This window comes from Myotis myotis, unplaced genomic scaffold (assembly GCF_014108235.1).
Source record: "Myotis myotis isolate mMyoMyo1 unplaced genomic scaffold, mMyoMyo1.p scaffold_m19_p_11, whole genome shotgun sequence".
In the NCBI taxonomy this organism is placed as follows: domain Eukaryota; kingdom Metazoa; phylum Chordata; class Mammalia; order Chiroptera; family Vespertilionidae; genus Myotis; species Myotis myotis.
In genome coordinates, this window is record NW_023416315.1 from 57743719 (window position 1) to 57770393 (window position 26675).

Sequence of the window (26675 nt, forward strand, 5' to 3'; positions counted from 1 at the left end):
TGATATTAACATGTGATTTTGGATGACTGAGCCTTTTTTTCCATTAGGCTTATTTTGTAAATTGTGATACATTTTAGATATCTTGCTCCTTTAGTTATGTGGCAGTATTATGTATTACTAATGTTTAGGACAAGGATAAGACAGTTTACTCTGTGTTTTAATGCCGAAGATGCTTCTATATATTACTTAATCCCCTAAAATGTGATATGATTACTATGAGGTTAGTAATAAATATTTTGTCTAGAAAAAAGAAAGTTATTTTGTTTTTTAGTTAAATTCAAAAAGTTGCCCAGCTGGGATGGCTCAGTGGTTGAGTGTCAACCTACCAATGAGGAGGTCACGGTTTGTTTCCTTGTTCAAGGCATGTGCCCTGATTGCAGGCTCAATCCCCAGTGGGGAAAGTGCAGGAGGAAGCCAATTAATGATTCTCTTTTATCATTGATGTTCCTATTTCTCTCTCCCTCTCCCTTCCTTTCTGAAATCAATAAAAATATATTTAAAACACAACAACACAAAAAAACCCCCAAAAAGTTAATAATGCCAGGTTTTTTCTCTTGCAAAAAATTTCAGGATTCCATTCTGAAATCTTTTCTGAGATGATAGCAAAGATTGATCTGATTAAGATTTTTAATAAATGATTATTGACTGTTGAAAATCCTATTTTTTCCAGTAGTAAACAGTATATTTTGTTTCTTCTCATGCAGGTCTTTGAAGTTCTACATTTTAATTATCAGTGCTGAACTTATTTCTCCCTTAAGTTATTATAAACTTTTGCTGCTGTTTAATAAACGTGAAGATGTCTCGCAGTCCTGATGCGAAGGAAGACCCTGTGGAATGTCCTCTTTGCATGGAGCCCTTGGAGATAGATGATATCAATTTTTTCCCTTGCACCTGTGGCTACCAGATTTGCCGATTTTGTTGGCATCGAATTCGCACTGATGAAAATGGGCTTTGTCCTGCATGTAGAAAGGTAAATACTTAAATAATTTTTGTACATGTATGAGTAAGTAAATTCTTGGCTTTGTTGTTTCCTAAGTATATGACTTTGGTTAAGTCATATAACCTCTTGGTTGACCTTCAGTTTGTCTGCTTAAGAGGATTAGGAGTAGAGAGACAAAGAATTTAGATAGGATGGTATAAAATTGGAAAAACACATTCAGTAGTACATCTGTGAGGGATATACTTTAATTTTCTAGTACAGAATAGGAGAGAAGTCTTGGTTCAGAAAGTAACTCATTTCTTGAGTCCTTATGATAATTCTAGGCTGATAATGCTATCCCCATTGTACATGTAAGGAAACTGTGCCTTTGAAGAAACTTTTCCATAGACATTAACTAGTGGTAATGGGTTTGTGATTCAAATACGTCTTTTGAGTCTCTTCTAACTCTTTAAAAAAAATCTGTGATTTGGCTGGCCAGTGTTGCTTAGTGGTTGAGTGTTGACTTATGAACCAGGAGGTCATGATTTGATTCTCGGTCAGGGCACATGCCCAGTTTGTGGGCTCAATCCCCAGTAGGGGGTGAGCAGGAGGCAGCCTATCAGTGATTATTTCTCATTATTGATGTTTCTATCTCTCCCTTTCCTTTCCTCTCTGAAATAAAATATATATATTAAAAAAATTTTAAATATGATTTTTAATATTTTCTGGGTTTTGTTGTTTTAATAAGCAGGTGGTGCGACAGAGTATAGTAAATGATCTATTAGGGTGAGTAGGATCACTGCATTTCTGTTTTGAAGGACTTTATTTGTGACCTTAGTGCTTCATGCAATTATTTATTTTTGCCTTCTCTTTAATGTCTGTATGATTTAAACCTTTATTTCTATGTTTCCATTTGAAAGAGCTCTTATGTTAATTACTACCAGATTTTGAGGAAACAGAAATGTGTTTTAGATACCTAGATTATTTTAAAAAAAACTTTTTAATTTCCTTACCAGAGGAATTTTATTTTAGAAGGCAGTACATTATCTAGCTTTTAAAAAAGTATAGTGGTTATGTAATATACATTACACGAATGTAAAACAAGTCTACTTAAGTGTTAATATAGTGTATATATATATACATACACACACACATATATATAGTATATATAACATGTAATAGATATTAATAATGTATATTTAATGTATATCATTTCATTTTTTAAAATAAAATCTTAACATTAGCTTTGGTTAAAATCTATAATAAATTTGTGGTAGTGGGTTTAAAATATTCAGTCATATTTTATAAATTGGTTCCTGGTCATTTCACAAAATGATGATCATATTGAACTATTTTGTTGAAAGTGGTAACTTTCAGGATAACCCAAGACTCTAGAGCTGTGAATGTGATTGACTTAATGACATTTCTTTATCTCTCTCTCTCTCTCTCTTTTCCTTTCTATGGTTATGATGTAGAGTCTTAATAAAAGACCAGTTGTTAAATTGTCATTAGACAAAAATCAGTTATTTGGGGGAAATGCAAAGAAATTCATTTCAATTTTAAGGGATTACCTAGAATTACCTCATATCCTTAGAAAGTGGAGAAAAAAATAGAATAAATTAAAGATTAAAATAAAACTAACTTTAGCAAAGCTGGTTATCAATAAAGTGTGTCTTCCTGGGAGAACGAGGGAGTGTGAGGAATATGAATGAAAGAAGGCCATTGGGATCAATTTTAATAAAGAAGCATTAGCTAAAAAACATATTCAGGAGAAACTGCTGGAAAACAAAAAGGTAAGAATAGTGGTGCTTCAATATCCTATGAAAAATATCGGTGTAGTTGTTTGAGGATGGGGTTTGAGCAGCATATGAGTCCAGCCCAACTTTTACACCACATGGGAGAGAAAATGCTCTCTAGCTGGAACATTAATTATAAATTTGGGATAGAAATACCCTAGAGGAACTTGGGTTGCCTATGGTCAGAAGATGAATTACTGACATACCCTGTCCAGGAATTTCTCCTCTGTACAGCCATGAAAGAGCATCCTGTAGTAAACAAATAGCATTTATAGACTGATTGACAGAATTCTCACATGTAAACATGTACAGCAAATAAGAGTCAGCAGACATTTCAGAAAAACCAACATTATGAAAGAGAAGCACAAAAATCAGTAAATAGAAGAACTTAATATAAGTAAAAAAAAAAAACCACACCTTTAAAAGTGTCATTGGTACTTCTCAAAGAGGTAAGAGAAAATGACATATTCATGTAGAAAGAACATTTTTTAAAAGTATATTTAGAGATCTTGAAAATGAATAATCTTATAGATGGGCTGAAGAACAGAATGTATATATTTCAAGATCAAATTAGTAAATTGGAAGATGGTGTTGAGTATTTTCTTGCAGGATATAGTACAAAAAATAAAAAAAGAGAAAGCATGAAAGAAAAGTGAAGCAACACAAAAGATCTATTGGTTCTAATCTGCTAACAGAAGTTTCAGAAGCAGTGAACTAAGAATGGATAGGGAGAAATAAAGAACTAAAGTAGAAAATTTCTCATGATAAAAAGTAGTTGTTTTTAAAAGGGCTCTGTGAGTATGAAGCAAGATGACTGAAAAAGATCAACAACTGTTTATATAATTGTGAAATTTTATTTTTATATATTTACTTATTTTAATTGTGAAATTTTAGAGTATCGAGAATAATGACAAATGTCTAAAGACTTGTGAGAGAGAGATACATGACTACAAAGGAAGAAGAATAAAATGATACCAGATTGTTTGTTATACAACCATAGAAAAGAAAATGACTGAGAAATTTGTGTTTCCAAATTTTTGAGTGACAGTAACTTTGAATAAAGAATTCTCAGTTTCAGATGTGAAAGTATAATAAAACATTTTTCAGACATACAAAGATTCATAAAGTTTAGTCTTCTTTTGCAGGACAAGTAGAAGAATTGAGGATGACTGCAAGGTTTAGAAGAATTGAGGATTGACTGCAAGGTTTGGACTGAGCAGCTAGAAGTAAAATATAGCCATTAACTGAGATGGGGAAGACTACAATAAGAATAGGTCTTTTGAGAAGATCAGGAACTCAGTTTGATATTTAAGTTTGAGATTCCTAGTAGAAATCTAATTGAATATGTTGAATAGATGGGAATATTCAAGTTTGTTTCTGATATAGAGATATAAATTTGGGAGTTATCAACAAATAGAATTTCATTTCTAAAACTAGAGGCCCAGTACATGGATTTGTGCACTGGTGGTGGTGGTGGGGACGCGTGGCCTGCTGTGGGTGCGCTGCTCATTTCAGCTGAGCAGCTGTGGACTTGCCCTCTGAGCAGCTGCTGGATGAGGAAATTAGTCTGAGCTGACATTTCGGGGTAATGTCTTGGGTAAAGGCATGTTCTGTGTCCTGGAGGAATCTGGCGGAGAGCTTTGCATCCCAAAGACACTGAGTGAATGCCCTTGATGTGTGATGCCAGGTTGGTGACACCATCGGGGATGTTCAGGGCAGCCGTGCTCCAGGATCCTCAGCCGTCAAGACAGCCTCCCCAGGGGGTCCACAGTCACGTCCCCTCTTGCCATCTGCTAATGCCAGCTCCCCGTGCTCTTTCTGGAACACATCTTAGAAGGCCTGCATCAGCTGGTGGGGTCAGGCCAGAGTCTGGATTGTCTCAGGTATTTGATAGGTGCAGAGACTCGGCCTCATCCTGGGCCTGCTAGCTCCTGCTCCTGCTGTCGGATCAGCTGCTCACCCCAGTCAGCCCAGCGGCACTCCCACTGTGGGAGTGCACTGACCACCAGGGGGCAGCTCCTGCATTGAGCTGTTGAATAGACAGGAATATTTGCGTCATAGCGACTGTTCGACCATTCGTTCTGCCGTTCGTTTGCTGGGCTTTTATATATATAGATAATGATTCTTGATGAGATCATAAGAAAGAGAGGGTCAGTAGAAAAGGTGAGAGATTTTCTAAGGATGAGTACCAAGGCTCTCCAACATTTATAGAAAAAATCCATATAGAAAAAATATTAGATGACCTCCTTTTGGGTCTCCAAGTTATAATCTTTAACTGAGTCATTCATTCATTCATTCATTTATTGGGGTGGGTAGTATTAAAAAGAACCCAGGAGTAAATTTTCAGAGTTTTTGTTGTTGTTGTAGGCTTAGTGGAACCACAGCTTCCAGACTCTCTCCTTCATCTCTTGACTACCAGACCTTGCTTGTATCTGTCTCATGGCTGGAGTGGGTCATGGAAAGCAGAAAATGTAGTCCACACACAGAGTCTGAGAGACTGAGACCTGGCTTAGCCTTGCCAGAGACTGTGCTGAGCACTAAGCACAATATTCGTGAAGCTGCCTGTCTTAGGGACCAGCAAGTATTTATTTCTCTTGAGACCAGCCTCAGTGCTTGTATTAAGACAGAGGAAAACCATCTGGGTTGATAGAAGCCTGGAGAGGACCACGAAGCTACCATTTACTTCAGTCCAACCCTGCAGGGAGAGAGCCTATAGAAGCCACTTTAGAATGCCAAATTGGCATGATTAAATAAACTTGGAGATGCAGGTAGGGGGCTCCTGATTTTGGCTCACAAGGTGAATCCTGCCTGTTTGCAGAAAGGGCCTCTCTGCTTTAATAGCTTTTAAAAACAGAGAGATGGCAGGTTTTAAAAACCAAGATTGTTTAGTGCTTCTGTTTGGTGCTAGTTGTTGAGCCTAATGGAATCAAAAGGACATTAGTGCTTTCTTAAATAATGGCATAGGCTACCTGATGTTTCTTTAGACTGTCTGTGTATACCATTTTAGTGCAGCATTTCTGAGAAAAATACCTGGTGGAGATAGCAGATGTGGGAACACAGGTGGTATACTGACATAGCATCATACAACATTGACTCACATGGAAACCAGAGACTGTCCAAATAAATGAAAACCTTAGTAAAGGTATTATTATTTTAATCTCAGAAATAGTAAAAGATATTGCATTCATGAAACAGCAGCAGGATAGTATTAAACATTTAATGAACAATAAGCATCATGATTGAAAGTTAAATATGATAGCAGAAATAACTCAAGTAAAGAGAAGATAAAGTTGAGAAGAGCTCTTAAAAAGTAGTGCAAAAATACAATGGGGATAGAATATTTGAGAGAAGATATAGCTTTATTTGATGACCAATCTAAGAGGTTAAATACCAAATAAGTTTGTGTTCTAGTATTACAGAAGGAAAATTGTTGTAAAAAATATGATTGAAGAATATTCCTAGGACCAGAGAAACATTTTCCCAGATTAAGAAGTCCCATCAAGTGCCGGGCACAAACTTTCTTATTTTTAAATATCAGAATACTGAAGATAAATTCGACAAGCTTCCAAAGTAAAAAAAAAAAAAAAAAAGTCATTCATAAAAGACCAGGAATCAGAATCATTTCAGACTTCTCAAAAGCAAGACAGACACTTCTGAAGGAAATTTATTTTCATCCTAGAACTCCATATATTGTCAAGTGTTAATGAAGTGTAAGGAAAAGGTGCACAAAAACATTTTCAGGCCTGAAAGGTCTCAATTTTTTTACCTTTCATACACACTCTCTGGGGACTCTGCTGTACTAGAGGATATGCCCCACCAACATGAGGGGATGAAGAAGAGAGAACATACATGGGACAAGGTATACAGTTCGGAGGAGCAATGGGATTCTTGGATAATGTGGAAGGATGACAGCTGTGCCCCAGATAAAGAATATTTGGTATTTTTCAAAAGAAATGTCTTGTGAGGCCATTTCAGCAATTGGAGGAGATTTGATGGTTGAATATACACACAGAAATATAATCAGACAAAACACAGTTAATAACTGTAGAGACACAACATATTTGTACAGAATTGGAAAAGTAGTCACATTATACTACAATGGTCCAAATATGGGGGAAGGGTTGAGATTATTTTTCCATACAGATATCCTATTGTTATAGCATTATTTCTAGAAAAAACTCTCTTCACTGTTGAATGGTTTTGGATCCTTTCTTGAAAATCAATTGCCCATAAATGTGTACATCTGTTTCTAGAGTCTGTATTCCATCCACTAATAATTACATCTATCCTTATGTCGATACCATACTTTCCTGATTACTCTAAGGCTTCAAATCTGGTATAATAAATCTTTCAAGTTTGTTACTCTTTTTGCTAGTGTCCTGGTGTACGGATTCGTGCACATTCAAAGGAAATAATTAGTCCCTCCGGTGCAGGGACTAATGCAGGTGGTCCCAGGTGGTGTTCAGCGGGGCAGGACTGGGCAAGACGGGCTGGACATGCCCTGGAGCCAACCTCCTGTGGTCCCTTCCCAGCCTGCTGCACCTGGGCCGGCACCGTGGCTCGAAGGGCATCTGCAGAGTGAGTGGGGTCCTTCCAGCAGGTGGGGTCCCTTGGACTGGCCTGTGGGGAGGGCCAAAACCAGCTCTCCGACATCCTCTGAGGCAGTGGTTCTCAACCTTCTGGCCCTTTTAAATACAGTTCCTCATGTTGTGACCCAACCATAAAATTATTTTTGTTGCTACTTCATAACTGTAAGGTTGCTACTGTTATGAATCGTAATGTAAATATCTGATATGCAGGATGGTTAGGCGACCCCCGTGAAAGGGTCATTCGACCGCCAAAGGGGTCGCGACCCACAGATTGAGAACTGCTGCCCTGAGGGGTCCTGAAGTGCGAGAGGAATCACAACGAATTAGGCTCCCTCCTCTCTAGTTCTGGGGTGTGTCACCCGAGAACCGCTGCTGCCAAGTGACTGCAGCTAGGCTGCTCCTGCATTGAGCGTCTGCCCCCTGGTAGCAGTGTGCACCATAGCTACCAGCCAGTCGAGGGACAGTCACTTAGCCTTTTATATATATAGACTAGAGGCCTGGTGCACAAAATTCGGGGTCCCCTCAGCCCAGCCTGCACCCTCTCCAATCCGAGATCCCTCTCACAATCCGGGACCGCTGGCTCCTAATTGCTCACCTGCCTGCCTGCCTGATCGCCCCTTACTGCCCTCCCTGCCGGCCTGGTCGCCCCACACAGCCTGCTGTTCAGTCATTTGGTCTTCCCTCACTAACCCCGCTGCTGGCCTGCGCACCCCAAGCAGCCTGCTGCTCAGTCATCTGTCCAGTTGTTTACGTTGTGACGGCCCCTGGCTTTTTATATATTAGGATAATTTATTTTGGGTATCTGCAGTAAGTCCTTAGCATTTCTATACAAGTTCTTAAAATAAGTTTGTCATTTTGTACAAAAAGTCTACTTGGTTTTAATTGAGATTGCATTGAATAAACAACAATTTGAGGGGAAAATTACATCTTAAAAATGTTGATTTATCTAGTTCATGAATAAGGTTTATCATTTTTATAAGTTTTAAAGATTTTTAAAACAATGTTTTGTGCCCAGCCACGGTGGCTCAGTGGTTGAGCATCAACCTATGAACCAGGAGGTCAGGGTTTGATTTGTTATATATTTATTTAAACGTTCTAAAATCTGTGTCCAATAATTCTAGTAGCTGGTCTGTGAGGAATTCTGCTGGTTGTCATTCATGTTAACTTTATTTCTTTACTAGAGGCCCGGTGCACAAAATTTGTGCATGGGGAGGGGGGTCCCTCAGCCCAGCCAACACCCTCTCTCAATCTGGGACCCCTCAGGAGATGTCAGACTGCCGGCAGTCGGACATCCCTCTTGCAATCCAGGACCGCTGGCTCCTTATTGCTTGACTGCCTGCCTGCCTGATTGCCCCAACTACCTCTGCCTGTCTGCCTGATCACCCCTAACCGCCTCTGCCTGCCTGCCTGATTGCCCCTAATCACTTGCTTGCCTGCCTGCCTGATCACTCCTAACCACCTCTGCCTGCCTGCCACATCACCCCTAACTGCTCTCTTGCCTGTCTCATTGCCTCTAACCGCTCTGCCTGCCTGTCTCATTGCCCCTAACCACTTTGCCTGCCTGCCTCATCACCCCTAACCACTTGCCTGCCTGCCTGAATGCCCCTTCCCGCCTCTGCCTAGGCCCCTGCAGCCGGGGCTTCGTCCAGAAGGACGTCTGAAAGGTCATTCGGCTGTCCGGTCTAATTAGCATATTATGCTTTTATTATTATAGATATGTGTGATTTCTTATGCCTGCTTCTTGGTTGTTGTCATTGAATTATTTCCTGGTTCTCCAAGGCCCAGAGTAGATTTGCTATCCTCTAGAGAGGCTTTGATTTGATTTCTGGGGGGTCCTATATTCATTGGCATCAGGGATGTTTCAGGCATTAAAGTCTTTGTTTAGGCCAAGCGTAAAGAAAGGACTTTTGGTTTCCGGGATGCACATCATTTCTAAGGTTGGTTGGTTTCGGCTTTGAATGCTGTCCTTTTCCCCCCATTTGTCCCTCTCTCCCTATTTGTTGTTACTCAGACTTTTCACTTTTCTCTTTGGATTTTTACTCTCATCCAAAAATTGGCTTGCAGCTTCTCTATTGCAGATCATTATTGTTTTTAAGATGTTGATTTAAAGTTTTTTATAGTGTTTTTCACTGTCGTTAGCAAGAGGAAAAGTTAGAGCTGTGACTGCATTTATTAGAAACAAAGAACAAAAGTAAATAAACTTATTTTCAGGTTAAGAAAGCATAAAAAGAATAAATGTGGGGATTTATTAAGATAGGGATTAAACAGAATTTAATGAAATATAGGGTGTCCAAAAAATGTATACACATACATTTTTTTATCACTCAATTGATGTTTGTTTCTTTTCAAATTTAACCCATTGGAATTGATAATTATTCAAAGTGTGTATACAATTTTGAGGGACACCCTGTAGAAGAAAAGCAGTATTTCAATAAAGTTTAGAGCTGGTTCTCTGAAAAGACCAATAAAATAATCGAACTTTTGGCAAGTCCGATTAGAAAGTAAAGAGAAGACATATGTAAATACATTAGGAATAAAAGTGGGAACATACTAGACATATGAAAGAAATTAAGTGATTACACTAGAGACTATAAATCATCTTAATTAGTAGTTTGTCAATTTACTGCCAAATTAACACTATTAAAATATTTTATACATTAATGCTTCTTCACAGGCACCCTGTTTAGCATTAGTTTGATATATAATACACAGTAGTATCTTTAAAGAAAAATTTCCTGCTTGTAATTTTTCATTTGATGCTATATTCCTAGAAAATAAAGTTTAATTTATGTGTTTCAGTCAAAAAGTAGACCAGATGTACTTTTCTTTATATTTATTTTTAGTATTATTGTTACTAGCTTCATGAGTCACACTCTTTTTCTGCCATTATTAAAATCATGCTTCATCTTTCATCTTTGGTCTACTTCCTTTCCTCACCTCATTGTATCAGCTTATTATTTTTCTATCATTGGATTCATAGAACAGATATTTATGGCGTGTGTGTGGAGGAGGACGCGTCATGGAATACATGCATTCCTAACTTTTTATGAAAACTTTAGGCAACCTAAAGCCAATAAGATTGTGTATATTTGCCTTTCTGTTGAGAGTAAATAAGCATATTTTATATTGTCTATCAACAGAAATGTAGTTTCACAGATACATTAAGATGAAAAAAGCTAGTATTATAACTTTCTGTAAGTTGCTGTAATAAGAGATATTATGGAAGGTAAATCATAGCAAACTAATTTGTCTTGTTGTTCTCCTATATTGTTTTTTACATTATAAGGCAGTTATTTTTCTACCAAAGTTTACTTTGAAGCCTAATGGAATTATATTTTCATTGACAAAAACTTGCAAAGACATAGAAGAAAGACTAGGATAACCAGTGTTGCATCAGTAATACACTTGATGAGAGTTGATATTGCAACTTAATTTTGGTACTTATCAGCCTCCTTTTTTGTGTGTGTTTATGCATTTTTTGTTTTTACATTACTTTGCATAATCTTTTATCAGGATTTTACAATATCAGAGAATGTTAGCAAAGGAAAAAAAAACTGAGTACTTGTCAAATTCTTCATATTTACAGAAGAATTTGAGTCTCAGAAAAGTTACATCTGTGTTTTTCAGACTATCTCTGATGAAGAATCAGAATTGAAACTGTAACAAATTCCCCCCCCCCCCACACACACACACTCTTCCCATGCTCCAAGTCTGTTGAGGACCAATACAAGGCCCTATTATGCATGCCTAGTTCCCAGCTTGTGTCCTGTGATTAACGACCTAAGTTCAATAATAACCACACTGATAAACATCTTATTCTGCATAGTTCACTGATGACGTCCATAAATTTGTGGCAATCTTAAATTGTTATAAATGCTTCCAAATGTTTATTCTCAACTTTTGTATTTTTCTTATCCTAGACTGGTAAAACACAGTGCATGGACCACACTTTGAAGTGGAACTAGGATAGGAGCAATGCACATGTTTGATCCACTCATGGAGAGGATTATCACTATAGATGTTAATGCAGAGCAACAGCTTTCAAATTAATTTAGTGATAAACACTCCAAAAAGACTAGCCAGAAACCCTGTGGTAGAAAACAACTTTTCCATGTGCAAATGAAAAATCTGAATAATCCTGTGGAAAGGTATTTTAATTGCTTTATATGTAGTTCATTTTTAATTTGTGCCTTTATAGCTCAAATAGTTTCATGGAATTAAAATCATTTGGGCAGATAAAGATTTGAAATGAGATTATTAGGCACAGAAAGGTGAGTGGAGAGAGGGAGAAAACTTAAATGGGGAAAGGTTACATCATTGATTACAATATTGAACTTACTGTAATCATTAATCATTTGTTTCCCTAAATAAAAATGAGAGACCATTTTGAAATAAGTTTTTGTTGTGTGTGTTTTTAAAGAAAGTTAGCAGCACTAAAATTTCAATTCTAGAGATTAACTTGGTGTTCATTTGGCACATATTTATTGAGGTCCTAAAATGTGTGGTACTAACATTATATTTGAAAGTTCTTAGCCCATGCAAAAGTCAGATAAAGTATGGAGTTGGCTGTTAAATATGCCTCTCACTCAAAAGTAAGTTGGAGTATGCCAAATAGATTCGGATTTTTAAAGTGGAAATTTAATGATATGGGTGCTTATATCTTGCAGGATTACCAGTTATACCTGAATATTTAAGAACAGGGTTTTTGGAGACCTTAAGATATTAGTATAAATTGAGGAGCATAGAGGGAAATCTCACTTTCCTTTTAATTTTATTTTATATTTTTATTTATTTCAGAGAGGAAGGGAGAGGGAGAGAGATAGGAACATCAGTGGTGAGAGAGAATCATTCACTGGCTGTCTCCTGCACGCCCCCTACAGAAGATCAAGCCCCCAGCCCGGGCATGTATGTGCCCTTGACTAGAATCAAACCCAGGATCCTTTAGTCTATAGGCCAAAGCTCTCTCTATCCACTGAACCAAACCTGCTAGGGCGAAATCTCACTTTCTTACTTGCCTTCATCATTAATGTGTGATCACAAATTGGAGCATTTTTTGTTTTCACTTATACATGAAAAGATGAAAGTGCTTTATGTTAAAGGCATAGCAGGGTTTTGGATATTTCTTCTGCTCTTTCTTGTTCCCACTGTTTTTCTTGATGGCATCCTTTCTGTTGGTCCCTACTCCTGTATTCTGATAGGCACAATTTCCCAACCAGTTGTGGTTCCCATTTTTGGTATCTCTTCATATCCAGTTTTAGATATTGTATTTAATGTGTCCCATCTTCTATTTATTATTAAATATTTTTATTATTAGTAGTAACTGACTTATGAATGCTGATGTGCAGAACACAGTCTTAATTGCTTTATAAATGTGTTTATCTGTTTTAACTCACAAAAACCCTCTGAATAAAGTACTATGACTCATTTTACAGAAGAGAAGACTAGGGCAGACAGGTCACATAATTTAGCTAAGGTTTCTGAGAGAGTAAAGATTGAGCCAAGATTCAAAGCCAGGCAGTGTGAGTTCACAGCTCTTATTCAGTAGTATTGGCATTAATAATAGGAATACTAGTAAAAGCAATACTGTAATGATTTAAAAGGAAAAGATTACAATAATGTAATTACTATTTATTGAGGATATCTATGTACCAGTCATCTACACTAATAAAAGAGAAACATGGTAATTGGCGTACAACTGCTACCCTTTTCATTGGCTAATCAGCGAGATATGCAAATTAACTATCAGCCAAGATGGCAGCCGGCAGCCAGGCAGCTTGAAACTAACATGAGGCTTGGTTGCCTCAGTGACAAAGGAAACCAACGTTCCCCGCCTGCAGCTGCAGGCCTTTGAGCCTGCAGTTTCAAACATTGTAACAAATACCACTGGACTTCAGCCAGCAGATTCGCAACATTGTATGCAAAGGCCAGAAACCTACTTTCAGGAGCGGAGGCCTAAGAGCTGGAGCCAAGCCTCAAGCTAAAGCTGGCCCAGAATAAAAAAAAAAAAGGAAAAAAGGAGCGTTTGGGAGTTCAGTCACCCCCAGCCTGAAAACAGCCCTCAGCCCCTCACCCAGACTGGCCAGGCACCCCAGTGGGGACCCCCACCCTGATGGGTGTGTGACCAGCTGCAAACAGCCATCATCCCCTCACCCAGGCTGGCCAGGCACCCCAGTGGGGACCCCCACCCTGATCCGGGACACCCTTCAGGGCAAACGAGCTGGCACCCACCCATGCACCAGGCCTCTACCCTATATAGTAAAAGGGTAATATGCCTCCCGGCACCGGGATCAGCGGAGCCGAGAGGCCTCCCGGCACCGGGATCAGCATGACGGGGCAGCGCCCAAACACCCTGATCGGCCCTGCTCTGTGTGTGACAGAGTGTGGCACCCCAACCCCCCCCCCCCCCCCCGGGCCCTGCTCTGTGTGTGACGGGGTAGAGCCATAACCTCCCCATCGGCCCTGCCCTGAGTGTGAGAGTGGCGGCACCCCAACTCCCTGATCGGCCCTGCTCTGTGGGTGATAGAGGGTGGCGCCCCAATCCCCCCCCCCCCACGGGCCCTGCTCTGTGTGTGATGGGGTAGAGCCATAACCTCCCCATCAGCCCTGCCCTGAGTGTGACAGTGGCTGTGCCCCAATCCCCTAATTGGCCCTGCTCTGTGGGTGATAGAGGGTGGCGCCCCAACCCACTGATCCACCCTGCTCTGTGTGTGACAGGGGACGGTGCCCCAACTCCCCTATCGGACCTACTCTGTGAGTGACAGGGGGGGAGCTCCTCAACCCCCGGATTGGCCCTGCTCTGTGCGTGACGGGGTCGCGCCACAACCTCCCCATCGACCCTGCCTTGAGTGTGACAGGGGGTGGTGCCCCAACCCCCCAATCGACCCTGCTCTGAGCCCGACCAGGGGCTGCACCTAGGGATTGGGCCTGCCCTCTGCCACCCGGGAGCAGGTGTAAGCCAGCAGGTCGTTATTTCCCGAGGGGTCCCAGACTGCTAGAGGGCACAGGCCGGGCTGAGTGACCCCCCTTCCCCCCGAGTGCACAAATATTTGTGCACCGGGCCTCTAGTTATAATAATAATTGCTTTATGAGTGTCATTTTATCTTTAGACCAGCCTTTAAGATTATATTCATTTTACTTGTGAGGATACTGAGGCATAGAGTTTGATTAACTTGCCTACAACCACATGGCTAGTAGGTATTGAAACTAAATTCAAACTCCTGAGCCAGAGTTTCTATGTATTATATTTATTTCCCCTTTTGTGTTTCTCTTTGATTAGGACTGTGTTGAAAAACAAGTACTTCATTGATCTTTTAGCATATAGTAGGTTTTCATTAAATATTTGTTGCTTGTAATACATAAACTAATACTTAGATGAGAAAACTTAATACTTTTGCCTCTTACACAGTACCTTAGAATTTTAATTTTTCTGTAAACTGTGTGCTCAGGGATCCCAAGATTGTTTTTTTGTGTGTGTTTTTTAATTTTAGAAATGGTTTAAGTTTTAGCACTAAAAGTAATGCTAAGGTAGAAAAAAGTATTTAAAATTGTTATTTAAGTTTTATTAAATAAAAATATTTTAAGCAATTAAAAAATTCAGAAAAGGGGAGATGTAACAAATAACCACTTATCCATCATCCAGAATTTGATAATTATTATTTGTATAATATTTATATTTATTTAATGCTAACTTCTTTGTTTTATGCTTAAAGCCATATCCAGAAGACCCAGCAGTTTATAAACCACTCTCCCAGGAAGAACTGCAAAGGATAAAGAATGAGAAAAAACAGAAGCAAAATGAGAGAAAACAGAAAATATCAGAAAATCGCAAACATTTGGCAAGTGTACGTGTTGTACAAAAAAACCTCGTCTTTGTCGTAGGTCTGTCTCAGCGCCTAGCAGACCCAGAGGTAAGTCCTCTTCTATTCTTCTATTTTTTCTCTCAACTTCCCTTTTTTTTTGCTTCTCTTATTGGGAAAGAAGAGCTGACCCTGCCCAACTGCAGAATTCCACAGAAAATATTGAAACTTAGGAGAAAATGGGAAATATGTTTAAATAATCACTAAGAAACCAATAACTAGTTGTGATCTTAAGTAGGTTTTAAAATCTTTTCTGCCTTCATTTTCTTCAGTTGTAAAACTAGGCAGTTGTACTAGATTTCTAAAGTCTCCTTTAGTGTTAATAATCTGAAACTTGGATAATAGTACTGTTTTGCTGTTAAGGCTAACATGTGACACAACTACTTTTTATAGCTTTATAAGGACCAACAGTGGAGATGCAGTTACATGAACCTGCTAGAGATCTGTATTCTTTTAAATCTTGTCCCAATAGTAGTTCTTATTTATAGAACAGTTGTAGAACTGTTGTTATACTGTATTATTATTATTCTTTACTCATTCATTTCAAGCCAATTTTCTGGAAAGAAGAATTTGATGAAAAGAAAATAATATAGTGGGCCAGGTTCTTTGTCATTTGTTTGTGGACAGGGGAGATCTTAACCCTTTTGTTTATTACATCTTTTCTCTCCTTCCACCACCAGCCTTATTAGGGTAGTGTTGAACTCATAACTTTAGTCCGATACCTTTGAATATACATCTACTAATTTTTAGTTTCTGATATACCAGATTAATGGGAAGGCAGATGGAAGCTGATTGATAGCCAGTGTTTACTTCAGTAGGAGAGAGCTGGATTTTGGGGATCTGCCTAAGTATCCATTGAAAAGATTTAGAACAGTGGTTCTCAACCTGTGGGTCGCGACCCCTTTGGGGGTCGAATGACCCTTTCACAGGGGTCACCTAAGACCATCGGAAAACACATATATAATTACATATTGTTTTTGTGATTAATCACTATGCTTTAATTATGTTCAATTTGTAACAATGAAATTGGGGGTCACCACAACATGAGGAATTGTATTAAAGGGTCACGGCATTAGGAAGGTTGAGAACCACTGATTTAGAAGTAATGCTCATCATGATACCAATCAAAGGGAGGATTGTAACGAGTATGCTAAGGAAGTTGGGAATCATCAGACTTGGCTAAGTAAGCTAATGACCCCAGAAAGAGGAAATTTAAAGAGTCTAAACTTTATAAATTGATTTTATAAAATTCAATTTAGAGAGAATAATAAATGTTTATTGATTATGAGTTTACTATGTATCGAGGAGAAAGTGAGGGAGATTTTACTAAGTAGGCTCTACCATTGACAATAAGTATAGTGGTAACTCAAGAATTACTAGGACCCTAGGTGCGGGGATGCTGGCATTAGTGGGCTACATGATCTTCAGGAGACCAGGTTCTTTCTAAAGCCAAAAGGATGGGTCTAGTATTCATATGAGAAAACACTTCTTCAGTAAGAGATATTCAGAAGAGAACTTGCCCAGCCAGAGTGGCTCAGTGGTGAGCATCAACCTATGAACCAGGAAGTCACAGTTCAATTCCCAGTCAGGGCACGTACCAGGGTTGTGGGCTTGATCCTCAGTGTCGGGTGTGCAGGAGGCAGCCAATCAGTGATTCTCATCATTGATGTTTCTCTCTCTCCCTCTATGAAATCAATAAAAATATATTAAAAAAAGAAGCGAGCTCATTTTAGACCTATGATTCATCCTTAGCAGCCAATTTTTCCTTTTTCTTTAAAAAATTTTTTTAAAATATATTTTTTATTGATTTCAGAGAGGAAGGGAGGGGGAGAGAGAGAGAGAGAGAGAGAGAAATAAACATCAATGATGAGAGAGAATCATTGATCGGCTGCCTCCTGCAGGCCCCCTACTGGGGATTGAGCCCACAACCCAGGCATGTGCCCTTGACTGGAATCGAACCTGGGACCTTCAGTCTGCAGGCTGATGCTCTATCCACTGAGCCAAACTGGCCAGGGCCAATTTTTCCTTTTTCTAAGCTAGTGCTTAAATCCCCTGGCAGGCATAGTGCCACTTCACCCTTGACCATTTCCTTGAATGCCACCACAACTTTTCATCAACCCTCTCTCTTTCAGCTCTGCCTTTTTTCCTAACCAGAGGGCACTCTTGCCACTGCACATTTTTTATTTACCTGCCTCTGTTTCACTCCTACTAATCTTATTGATTAGAAACTACTTTTGCATTTTCGGATCTGCTACTCCAGTAAACTAATGGAAATTTTATCTTGATTTGAGAACTCTTATTAGATGTCAGTGTACTTGATTTTGCTGTTGTTAATCCTCACCCGTGGATATTTTTCCCCATTAAATTTTAGAGAAAGTTGGGGGGAGAAGGGGGAGAGAAGGAGAGAGAGAGAAACTTCAATATGAGAGAGACACAATGATTGGTTTTCTCCTGCACCTGTCCTGACCAGATCTGGGGAATTGAACCTGCAACCCAGGTACTTGCCCAGGAATCAAACCCGACCCTTTGGTGTGCAAGCCAATGCTCAAACCCACTGAGCAGCACTGGCCAGGCTGTACTTGATTTTTTAAAGACATCCTGGATCTGGTCATCTATAGAACTGGAGGAGGTATATAGACCAGTACCTGAAGGTTGGGTAACATTAAGCCATAGTCTCAATTTGAAGTTTGGATTATAAGTTTTCTATCTCTTCTTTAGAATCTGTGATTTGTTTTTATTTACAGTATTCTCCCTTATCATCTGTGGGGGATTTTTTCTAAGACTCTCAATGGCTACTTGAAATTGAGATAGTGTCAAGCCCTGCATACAGGGCGGAACAAAAGTAGATTTACAGTTGTGAGTATGTGAAACAGTTTATTCTTGTATTATTATTTTCCGTACAAATAACTGTAAACCTAATTTTGCCCCACCCTGTATACTATGTTTTTTTTCTATACATACCTGTGATAAGCTTTAATTTATAAATTAGGCACAGTAAGAAATTAACAACAATATTGGAAATGTTATATTTTAAAAAACTGCTTGTGGCGATAGGCTGATCTGTACTTTCTCCAAATATGAGAGAGGCATACTTTATAGTAATGGAATTCTTTTAAAGCAAACTTATAAAACAATTAAAAAATTATTAATTTTATATTATATATCACTCACTTTATGCCTATGTAAGGATAGGCTATCTGCTTCATGCAAGTCTTGCACATGATGTTCTACACAATAATCACTTAGGCAATAATGACAATCATGACACAAAAATGTTTTATACTAACGTATTTGCTGTACACATTAGATTTTGCACACGAAGATGCACATCACAGCAGAGAAGTTTATTAACTGTAGGATATGAGGATTATTTACTATTCAAGCGGAAGTGGGTTATTATAAGATCTCCATCCTCATCACCTTCACACTGAATAGGCTGAGGAGGAGCAGGAGGAAGAGGAGGAGTTGGTCTTCCTTTCTCAGGGGCTGCAGAGGCAAAAAAAATGGAAGGGGAGGCAGGAGAGGTAGGCACATGCAGTGTAACTTTGTGGAGAAATACATCATAATTTCTATTTGGCTTTTTTGCTTTTGCATTTCTCTAAAAATGTTTCTGTACAGTACCAATCCTTCTTCCACTGTTTGGCTTGGTTTCAGCTGTGTCATAGAAGGGCCCATGTCATATAAGGAGTTAAAAGCATTCTTGAATAATTGGAACACTCTGCCAGATTATCTGATGTCACTTTGTTTTCTGGCACTGCTTCTACATCTTCTTCCTCAGTGTCTGGCTCTGGTTTGCAAGCACTTACCTCCAGCAAGTCGTCTTCTCTTAATTCTTTTAATGTGATGTCTATTAACTTTTTAATTTCTCCAAGATCCATATCTTGAAACCCTTCATCCCTCACCTATTTTTTTTTTTTTTTGCCATATTCACAACCTCTTTAGTGATTTCCTTTATTGGCTCTGTCATAAAATCTGTGAAATCATGTACAACATATGGACAGTTTTCTTGAGCAGGAATTTATTCTTTTGGGCTTGATGGCTTCCACAGCTTTCTTTATAACAACGATGCATCTTTAGTGGTGGAACCTTCCAGACTTCTATGATGTTCTCTCTACCAGGGTTCTCTTCCATAGCATTGGTAGTCCTTTCCAGAGAGTCCTGTGTGTAATGAGCTTTAAAGATCCTTGTGACCCTTGACCTAGAGGCTGAGTTAAGAGACATAGTGTTTGAGGCAAGTAGACCACTTCAACATCTACACTGTTTATCTGATGGGGTTCTGTGTGGCCAGGGGCATTGTCCAAAATCAAAAGAGCTTGAAAAAGGCAGTTCCTTACTGGCAAGGTACTTCCTGACTTTAGGGACAAAGCATCAATGGAGCCAATCCAGAAAAGGGTTCTCATTGTCCAGGCCTTCTCGTTGTACTACTAAATGACCGGCAGTTTCTGTTTTTTCCCTTCAAGGTGAGGGTTAGCAGTTTTATAGATAAGGGCATTCCTGATTGTAAACTTGAATGCATTTGTACAAAACAGTAGAGTTAGCCTATCACTTCCTGCCTTAAATCCTGGTGCTTGCTTCCCTGTTTACTAACACCTGTTGTGGCATTTCCCCCCTTAGCTATTGTAAATTTTGCTGCTATGAACATAGGGGTGCATATATCCTTTCTGATTGGTGTTTCTGGTTTCTTGGAATATATTCCTAGGAGTGGGATCACTGGGTGAAATGGGAGTTCCCATCCCCCAGAATAGGGCATTTTCATCTGTATTATAACCTCTTCAGGCAGATATACTTTCTCAATTATTTTCTTAATGGCATCTGGGAACTCGTCTGCTGCCTCTTGGTTGGCAGAAGCTGCTTCTCCTGTTATCTTGACTTCTTTTTTAAGCCAACCCTCTTTCTAAAATTATCAAACCATCCTTTGTTGGCATTAAATTCTTTAACTTCAGCCCTAGCTGGTTTGGCTCAGTGAATAGAGTGTTGGACTGCAGAGTAGAAGGTCCCAGGTTCGATTCTGGTCAAGAGCACATGCTCTGGTTGCAGGCTCTATCCCTAGTAGGGGGCATGCAGGAAACAGCTGATCAGTGATACTCTCTCATTATTGATGTTTCTATCTCTCTTCCTTTCTGAAATCAATAAAAATATTGATATAAAATCAATAAAAATATTTTAAAAAAATTTCTTAACTTTAGTTTCTTCACCTTTCTTTTGCTTTAAGTTGTCATATAATGACTTTGCTTTTTCTATAGGTATGCCTTTCTTACAGCAATCTTGTACCCACATAAAAGCTGCATTTTCAATACAAGATAAAAATTATTTTTCAGAAGTGCAAAGTTTTTTTGCAAGTGCTGATGGGCTTCATAAATCTCTTTTCCTTTTTTTTTTTTAAAAAAAAATATATACTTTATTGATTTTTCTACAGAGAGGAAGGGAGAGGGATAGAGAGTTAGAAACATCGATGAGAGAGAAACATCGATCAGCTGCCTCCTGCACACCCCCCACTGGGCATGTGCCTGCAACTAAGGCACATGTCCTTGACCGGAATCGAACCTGGGACCTTTCAGTCCGCAGGCTGATGGTCTATCCACTGAGCCAAACAGGTTAGGGCTCTTTTCCTTTTTTTTTTTTCACATGGTCCTTACTCTGGATTCATTTACCTCAAAATGGTGGGCTACCGCAGCTGCAGACCTCAGTCTATGCCACATGTCAAGCACTTCAGTGTTTTCTTGTAAAGACATGACTTTTCTCTGCTTCTTGGGAGCACTGCCAGCATCATTAGTGGCACTTCATATGGGTGCCATGGTGTTACTCATTGTTTATGGTATTGCACTATACACAATGGAAAATAAGCAAGAAGCTCAAGAGATCACTTTTTACTGATACCCAGTGTATTAGAGAGACAACTGCTAACACAGAGATGATTAGATTAGCAGCATCACATGGCATTTTAAATGGATACTTGTAATACTTAGCCTCACCACAGTAGCAACAGGAGGTGATTACGAAAGTATTACAGTAGTACAATATGTGCTGCAGTTAATTTTATGCAGTTATGATTTAACATTGCATCTTTCAACTGTGAATGGCACTATGTACGGTCTATGTTTGCATGTTTTGAAAAATTTAAGTTTTTATATTGGATTTGTGTATATTTTATGGTAGTAAATAATAAAATAGACTGGTATCTACATATATTTTATGCATTCATGATATACCTAACTCTTATTTTTATCTTTTATTAATTTCTTTTTTATTGTTTAAAGTATTACATATGTCTCCTTTTCTCCCCCATCGACCCCTCCCCGGCCACTCCCACCCCCAGGACAAGCCCCCACTGCCCCAGTGTCAGTGTCCATTGGTTATGCTAATATGCATGCATGCAAGTCCTTTGGTTGATCTCTTATATCCCTGCCCTCCCTTGCCTTCTCTCTGAGGTTTGCAAGTCCATTCAGTGCTTCTCTGTTTCTGGATCCATTTTTGTTCATCAGTGTATGTTGTTAATTATATTCCACAAATAAGTGAGGTCATGTGATACTTAATTTTTCTCTGACTGTCTTATTTCACTTAGCATGATGCTCTCCAGGTCCATCCATGCTGTTCCAAATGGTAAAAGTTCCTTCTTTTTTATAGCAGCATAGTATTCCAGTATGTAAATGTACCACAGTTTTCTAATCCACTCATCTGCTGATGGGCATTTAGGTTGTTTCTAAATCATAGCTATTGCTATGAACATAGGGGTGTATATATCTTTTCTGATTGGTGTTTCTGGTTTCTTGTGATACATTCCTGGAAGTGGGATCACTGGGTGAAATGGCAGTTCCATTTTTAATTTTTTGAGGAAACTCCATACTGTTTTCCACAGTGGTTGCACCGGTCTGCATTCCCACCAGCAGTACACCAGGGTTCCTTTTTCTTCACATCCTTGCCAGCACTTGCTTGTTGATTTGTTGATGATAGCCATTAACTCTTTTATATATATATATATTTCTAGGCTACATGGTTTATCTGTGAGATTTTTCACATTGCAAATCTCCAAAAAATTTTCCGATATATTTATTTAAAGAAATTAGTGTATAAGTAGACCAATACAGTTCAAATCGTGTTGTTCAAATTGTGTTTTTCAAAGGTCAACTGTATATTAATTTGGAAACTGTTAAGAATTAATGACACCCCAGTCATAGACTATTTCATAAAGCTTTGATTCTGTCTGATACAGAACATATATAAACTTGGCTAATTTGCCAGTATGTACCTTGATACAAAAACCTTTCCCATGATTTGCAATTATCTCGAAATTACATTCTGTTCTTTTTCTAAAATTTACCTATAGACCTACTGTTCCTACAATCTCTCCAAACAGCAAGCTCTCTTTCAATGAGAGCTTTCTGCGCATGCCTGTTCAAGTGTATGCAAAGCATTCTTTCCAAACACTTGAAAATACTCACACACAACTTAGCGAGTAAGTTTTTAAGAGAAGCTAAATGAGTATATGAGGTGATCACAAATATGAGGGGAAATAACCATGAAGTAATAGAGAAGAAATGTATAAATTTTTTGCCCCTATCTATCACCTTACACACATTATTTATCAGGAAAAGAGAGGGGAGGGGAAAAAATTGGAGAGTTGAGGAATGATAAAATTGGTTGACATAAGGAAGCTAAATACACACACACACACACACACACACACACACACAGTGATAAATCATAAAGTATTGACATTTGAGGAGCATTCTGTTACCATATTTGGAATTTGTAGCTCATAAATAATGCTTTAGTATGTCATATTATATACAATAGATTTATGAGTAGACTGTTTCTACTCAGGTCCCTGAATTCTTATTTCTTTGTTTAGTACATAATTTTGGTTATTGTTTTGAGAAATAATTTCTTACAGGGATCATCTATTAATGAAAATATGGTCAGGATATCTTACCTGTTTTGTGTTTAATAATATTGTAAAATATAAGTTCCCATAGAGTATAGGTACAAAAATTAGAACATAATAGAAAATATCAACCTTAATGAGTCTCATTTTCTTTTTAGTAGGTCCATAAAAAATAGCTTTGAGACTTTGTTGATGATTTCCTGTAGGTTAACCACACAAATTGTAATTAGGAAATAGTCACATTTATTAGAAAACATTAAAAGTTATTTTTCTTTCACTGAAGAATGTACGTACCCATTATAAGAATAAAGTTGATGAAAATGGGGACGGTTTATACCTTATTTCTTCTTCTTTTATAGGTTTTAAAACGACCAGAATATTTTGGGAAGTTTGGTAAAATACATAAAGTTGTCATCAATAATAGCACATCATATGCAGGTTCACAGGTAATTAACTAACTATAGGGATTTTTGCCTTTCCTATGGTTGGAGTTTGATCTGGGCTGTTCAGAAGGAAAATTTATTTTTTGTGTGACTAGAAAGCTTGAGGGACAAGGACTTAAACAGTATAGTGATCTCTGTTGATGGGGTGGGGTAGTTTTTGGTGCTCATTGACTGGACTCTTCCAGGACTTAACAGTGAATTGCTAGTAATAATAAGGAAATAGTAAAACAAAGATTTGGTGGTTTGAAGGGGAGGGGAAGTTGAGTCTATTGTTAGTCTAATAATTAGGTAGTGATTTCTAATTCATATTTTCAGATATTGAAAACTTTATAGAGCATCTTTCTTATGCTGCTATTAGCAGACAGATTGTTCTTGCAAAGTGCATTGATTTTGGGGAGAACATAATTTGACACAATGTCTTCAAATCTTAGTTTTTAAAATCTAACTTTCAAAGTTTGTCAAATGACCTTAAAAGAATAAGTGCCAACCCAAGGATTATTTAAAAAAAAAAAAAAAAGAGCAGAGAGGGCAAAGCACATAAGTTTTATTTTATTTTATTTTAAATATATTTTTACTGATTTCAGGGAGGCAAGGAGAGGGAGAGAGAGATAGAAACATCACTGAGAAAGAATCATTGATCAGCTGCCTCCAGCATGCCAGGGTTCAAGCCCACAACCTGGGCACATGCCCTGACCTAGCGATCAAGCCTGCAACCTTGGCATATAGGGACAACTCTCTAACCATTTGAGCTACCAAAGATATTTTATTCATACATATTTTAGTCTACTTAAAAACAGATAAAATTCATTAAGTATGATTGATTTACAATGAGCTAGTATATGGTTTAATTAAAGCTACTGCAACTTATAATTATTGTTAATGATAGTAAGTAGTAAAGGCTTTTAGAATTTCCTAGGAAAGCTGCAAGATAAATTTTTTATAATGTTTTTATTGAATTTGAAAGTAATAACAGCGGGTTTTCACTTTAGGGTCCAAGTGCCAGTGCTTATGTAACCTATATCCGGTCAGAAGATGCTCTCAGAGCCATACAGTGTGTCAACAATGTGGTGGTAGATGGCAGAACGCTTAAGGTAATATGGTCCTCTCGATTTGTTTTGTTTTAAAGAGGAAGGGATAAAATGTAGTAAGGAGAGAAGTACTTAGGATTTACATATTACATTTGAAGAGTGGCTATTTGAAGATTGCTCCTTAGGCATCTGTACCAACCTATGACAGCCAGTTTGTTTACTGCTGACTTATGTAAAGTCCTTTTTTGTCAGGTATGAACAAACATTTTCATTATTAGGGGGTAATCTTTTAAAATCTCCTATATTTACATATTTTGTTGTGTAAAAAATGAATCTATTATCAGAAATAAATAATAGTTCTGATTTGTTGTCATTAAATATTTGGACATTTATCAATGTATGTTTGAGTGAAGGGTCCCACCAAGCAATCCTTTATAATAAAACCCTAATATGCAAATTGACTGAGCTGTGGAATGACTGGTCGCTATGACGCGCACTGACCACCGGGGGCAGACGCTCAATGTAGGACAGTGATGGCGAACCTATGACAGGCGTGTCAGAGGTGACACGTGAACTCATTTTTTTGGTTGATTTTTCTTTGTTAAATCGCATTTAAATATATAAAATAAATATCAAAAATATAAATCTTTGTTTTACTATGGTTGCAAATATCAAAAAATTTCTATATGTGACATGCACCAGAGTTAGGGTTTTTCAAAATGCTGACACGCCGAGCTCAAAAGGTTCACCATCACTGATGTAGGAGCTGCCCTGTGGTGGTCGGTGCGCTCCCACAGGGGGAGCACTGTTCAGCCAGAAGCTAGGCTCACAGCTGGTGAGCGCAGTGGCAGTGGCGGGAACACTGCAGATGGGTGGTAAGGAGCGAGGGGTCCCAGACTGCGAGAGGGCACAGGCTGGGCTGTGGGACTCATACCCTTTCTCCCCCAAGTGCTTGAATTTCGTGCACCGGGCCTCTAGTGCTTTATATAAATGAAAGAAGAATAGCACAATTAGAAAAAGGAAGTTGCCTAACCACACATAACATGCAACAGATTTTGTCTCTCTTCTGATGGCTAGGGAAGAAGATTTGGATGCTCAAGTCCTAGAAACCATAGACAGAGATGTTTTCTTTAGTTCTTCCAAATGAGTATCATCTTTGCTAAATCCTATTAATAGTTTATTTCTCTAGTATTCATAACAATACTTCTTGTTTTGTTATGTCTGTGTCTCATTTTAGGTGAAGTGAAAACACAAAACATGGAAGTTCTCATTGTGATGTCATTTTACATTTTGGGTCCTTTTTTCTCCCTCCCCTCCTCTTCCTGCAGGCATCTCTAGGTACAACAAAATACTGCAGTTACTTCTTAAAAAATATGCAGTGTCCAAAGCCTGACTGCATGTATCTACATGAATTGGGGGATGAGGCGGCCAGCTTCACAAAAGAGGAAATGCAGGTAGTCACGTATTGTGAATTCTCAAATTTGCAGAAAAAGGGAGGATTCTTCTTTATAAGTTAAAATTGCTAAAGTGGGGGCTTTATTTTTTTAAACTGGCATTACTTTAAAGTAGCATTTTCTAAACTGTGTTCTATGGAATGTCAGTTATTGTATTGTTATAATAAAATAGGTTTTTGGTCCACTAAATTTGAAAATGCTAGATTAATGAAGATAAATAGGTTTTCTTTCCTACAGGACTTCTCAGAGCCTTTAATATGCTAAAACATACCCAAGATAGGAATGTGCACTGGAACTTTTATTGACCAAAGAAAGCATTTTGGGAAATGCTACTTCAAGGGGAATGTCAGCAAAATGACAGCTAAGTGTGATACTGTAATTATGAGTTGTGGTTTCCCCCCCTAACCTCTACTCTTTACAGAGCATGCTAGAAAAGAATATTCTAGCAAATGTTGCTGATAAGCTCACATTTTTATAAAATGATTCTCTCTCCCATGGAAGTCTTGTAAAGGGTAAATTGAAGGCTTATTATTTTATGTTCATTTTTACATTTCCTCTTCTCCTGTCTGTCTCCTTTCAGTTTTTAGTATAAACATGTCTTTACAAGTAAAAATGTTGACTATGCGGCATATTAAATGAGGATTATACCAAAGCACAATGCTGCACTTCCCTTTTATAGATGAGGACTTCAGATTGTTGCTGTGGACT

At 38.3% G+C, this 26675-nt stretch overlaps 1 protein-coding gene across 9 annotated transcripts in view; it reads left to right on the forward strand.

Annotated features, from left to right (window-relative positions):
- CNOT4 (CCR4-NOT transcription complex subunit 4) overlaps positions 1-26675 on the forward strand; it is a 156749-nt gene that overhangs the window by 70286 nt on the left and 59788 nt on the right. For 8 of the 9 annotated variants that reach the window (XM_036328584.1, XM_036328590.1, XM_036328587.1 and 5 more), the window contains 5 exons: positions 705-970; positions 15014-15211; positions 23402-23488; positions 24475-24576; positions 25842-25967. In XM_036328584.1, coding sequence (XP_036184477.1) covers positions 797-970; positions 15014-15211; positions 23402-23488; positions 24475-24576; positions 25842-25967 — 687 coding nt within the window. In that variant the 5' untranslated portion in view covers positions 705-796. The remainder of the gene's footprint in view (positions 1-704; positions 971-15013; positions 15212-23401; positions 23489-24474; positions 24577-25841; positions 25968-26675) is intronic. The other variant, XM_036328588.1, reaches the window with a different exon arrangement.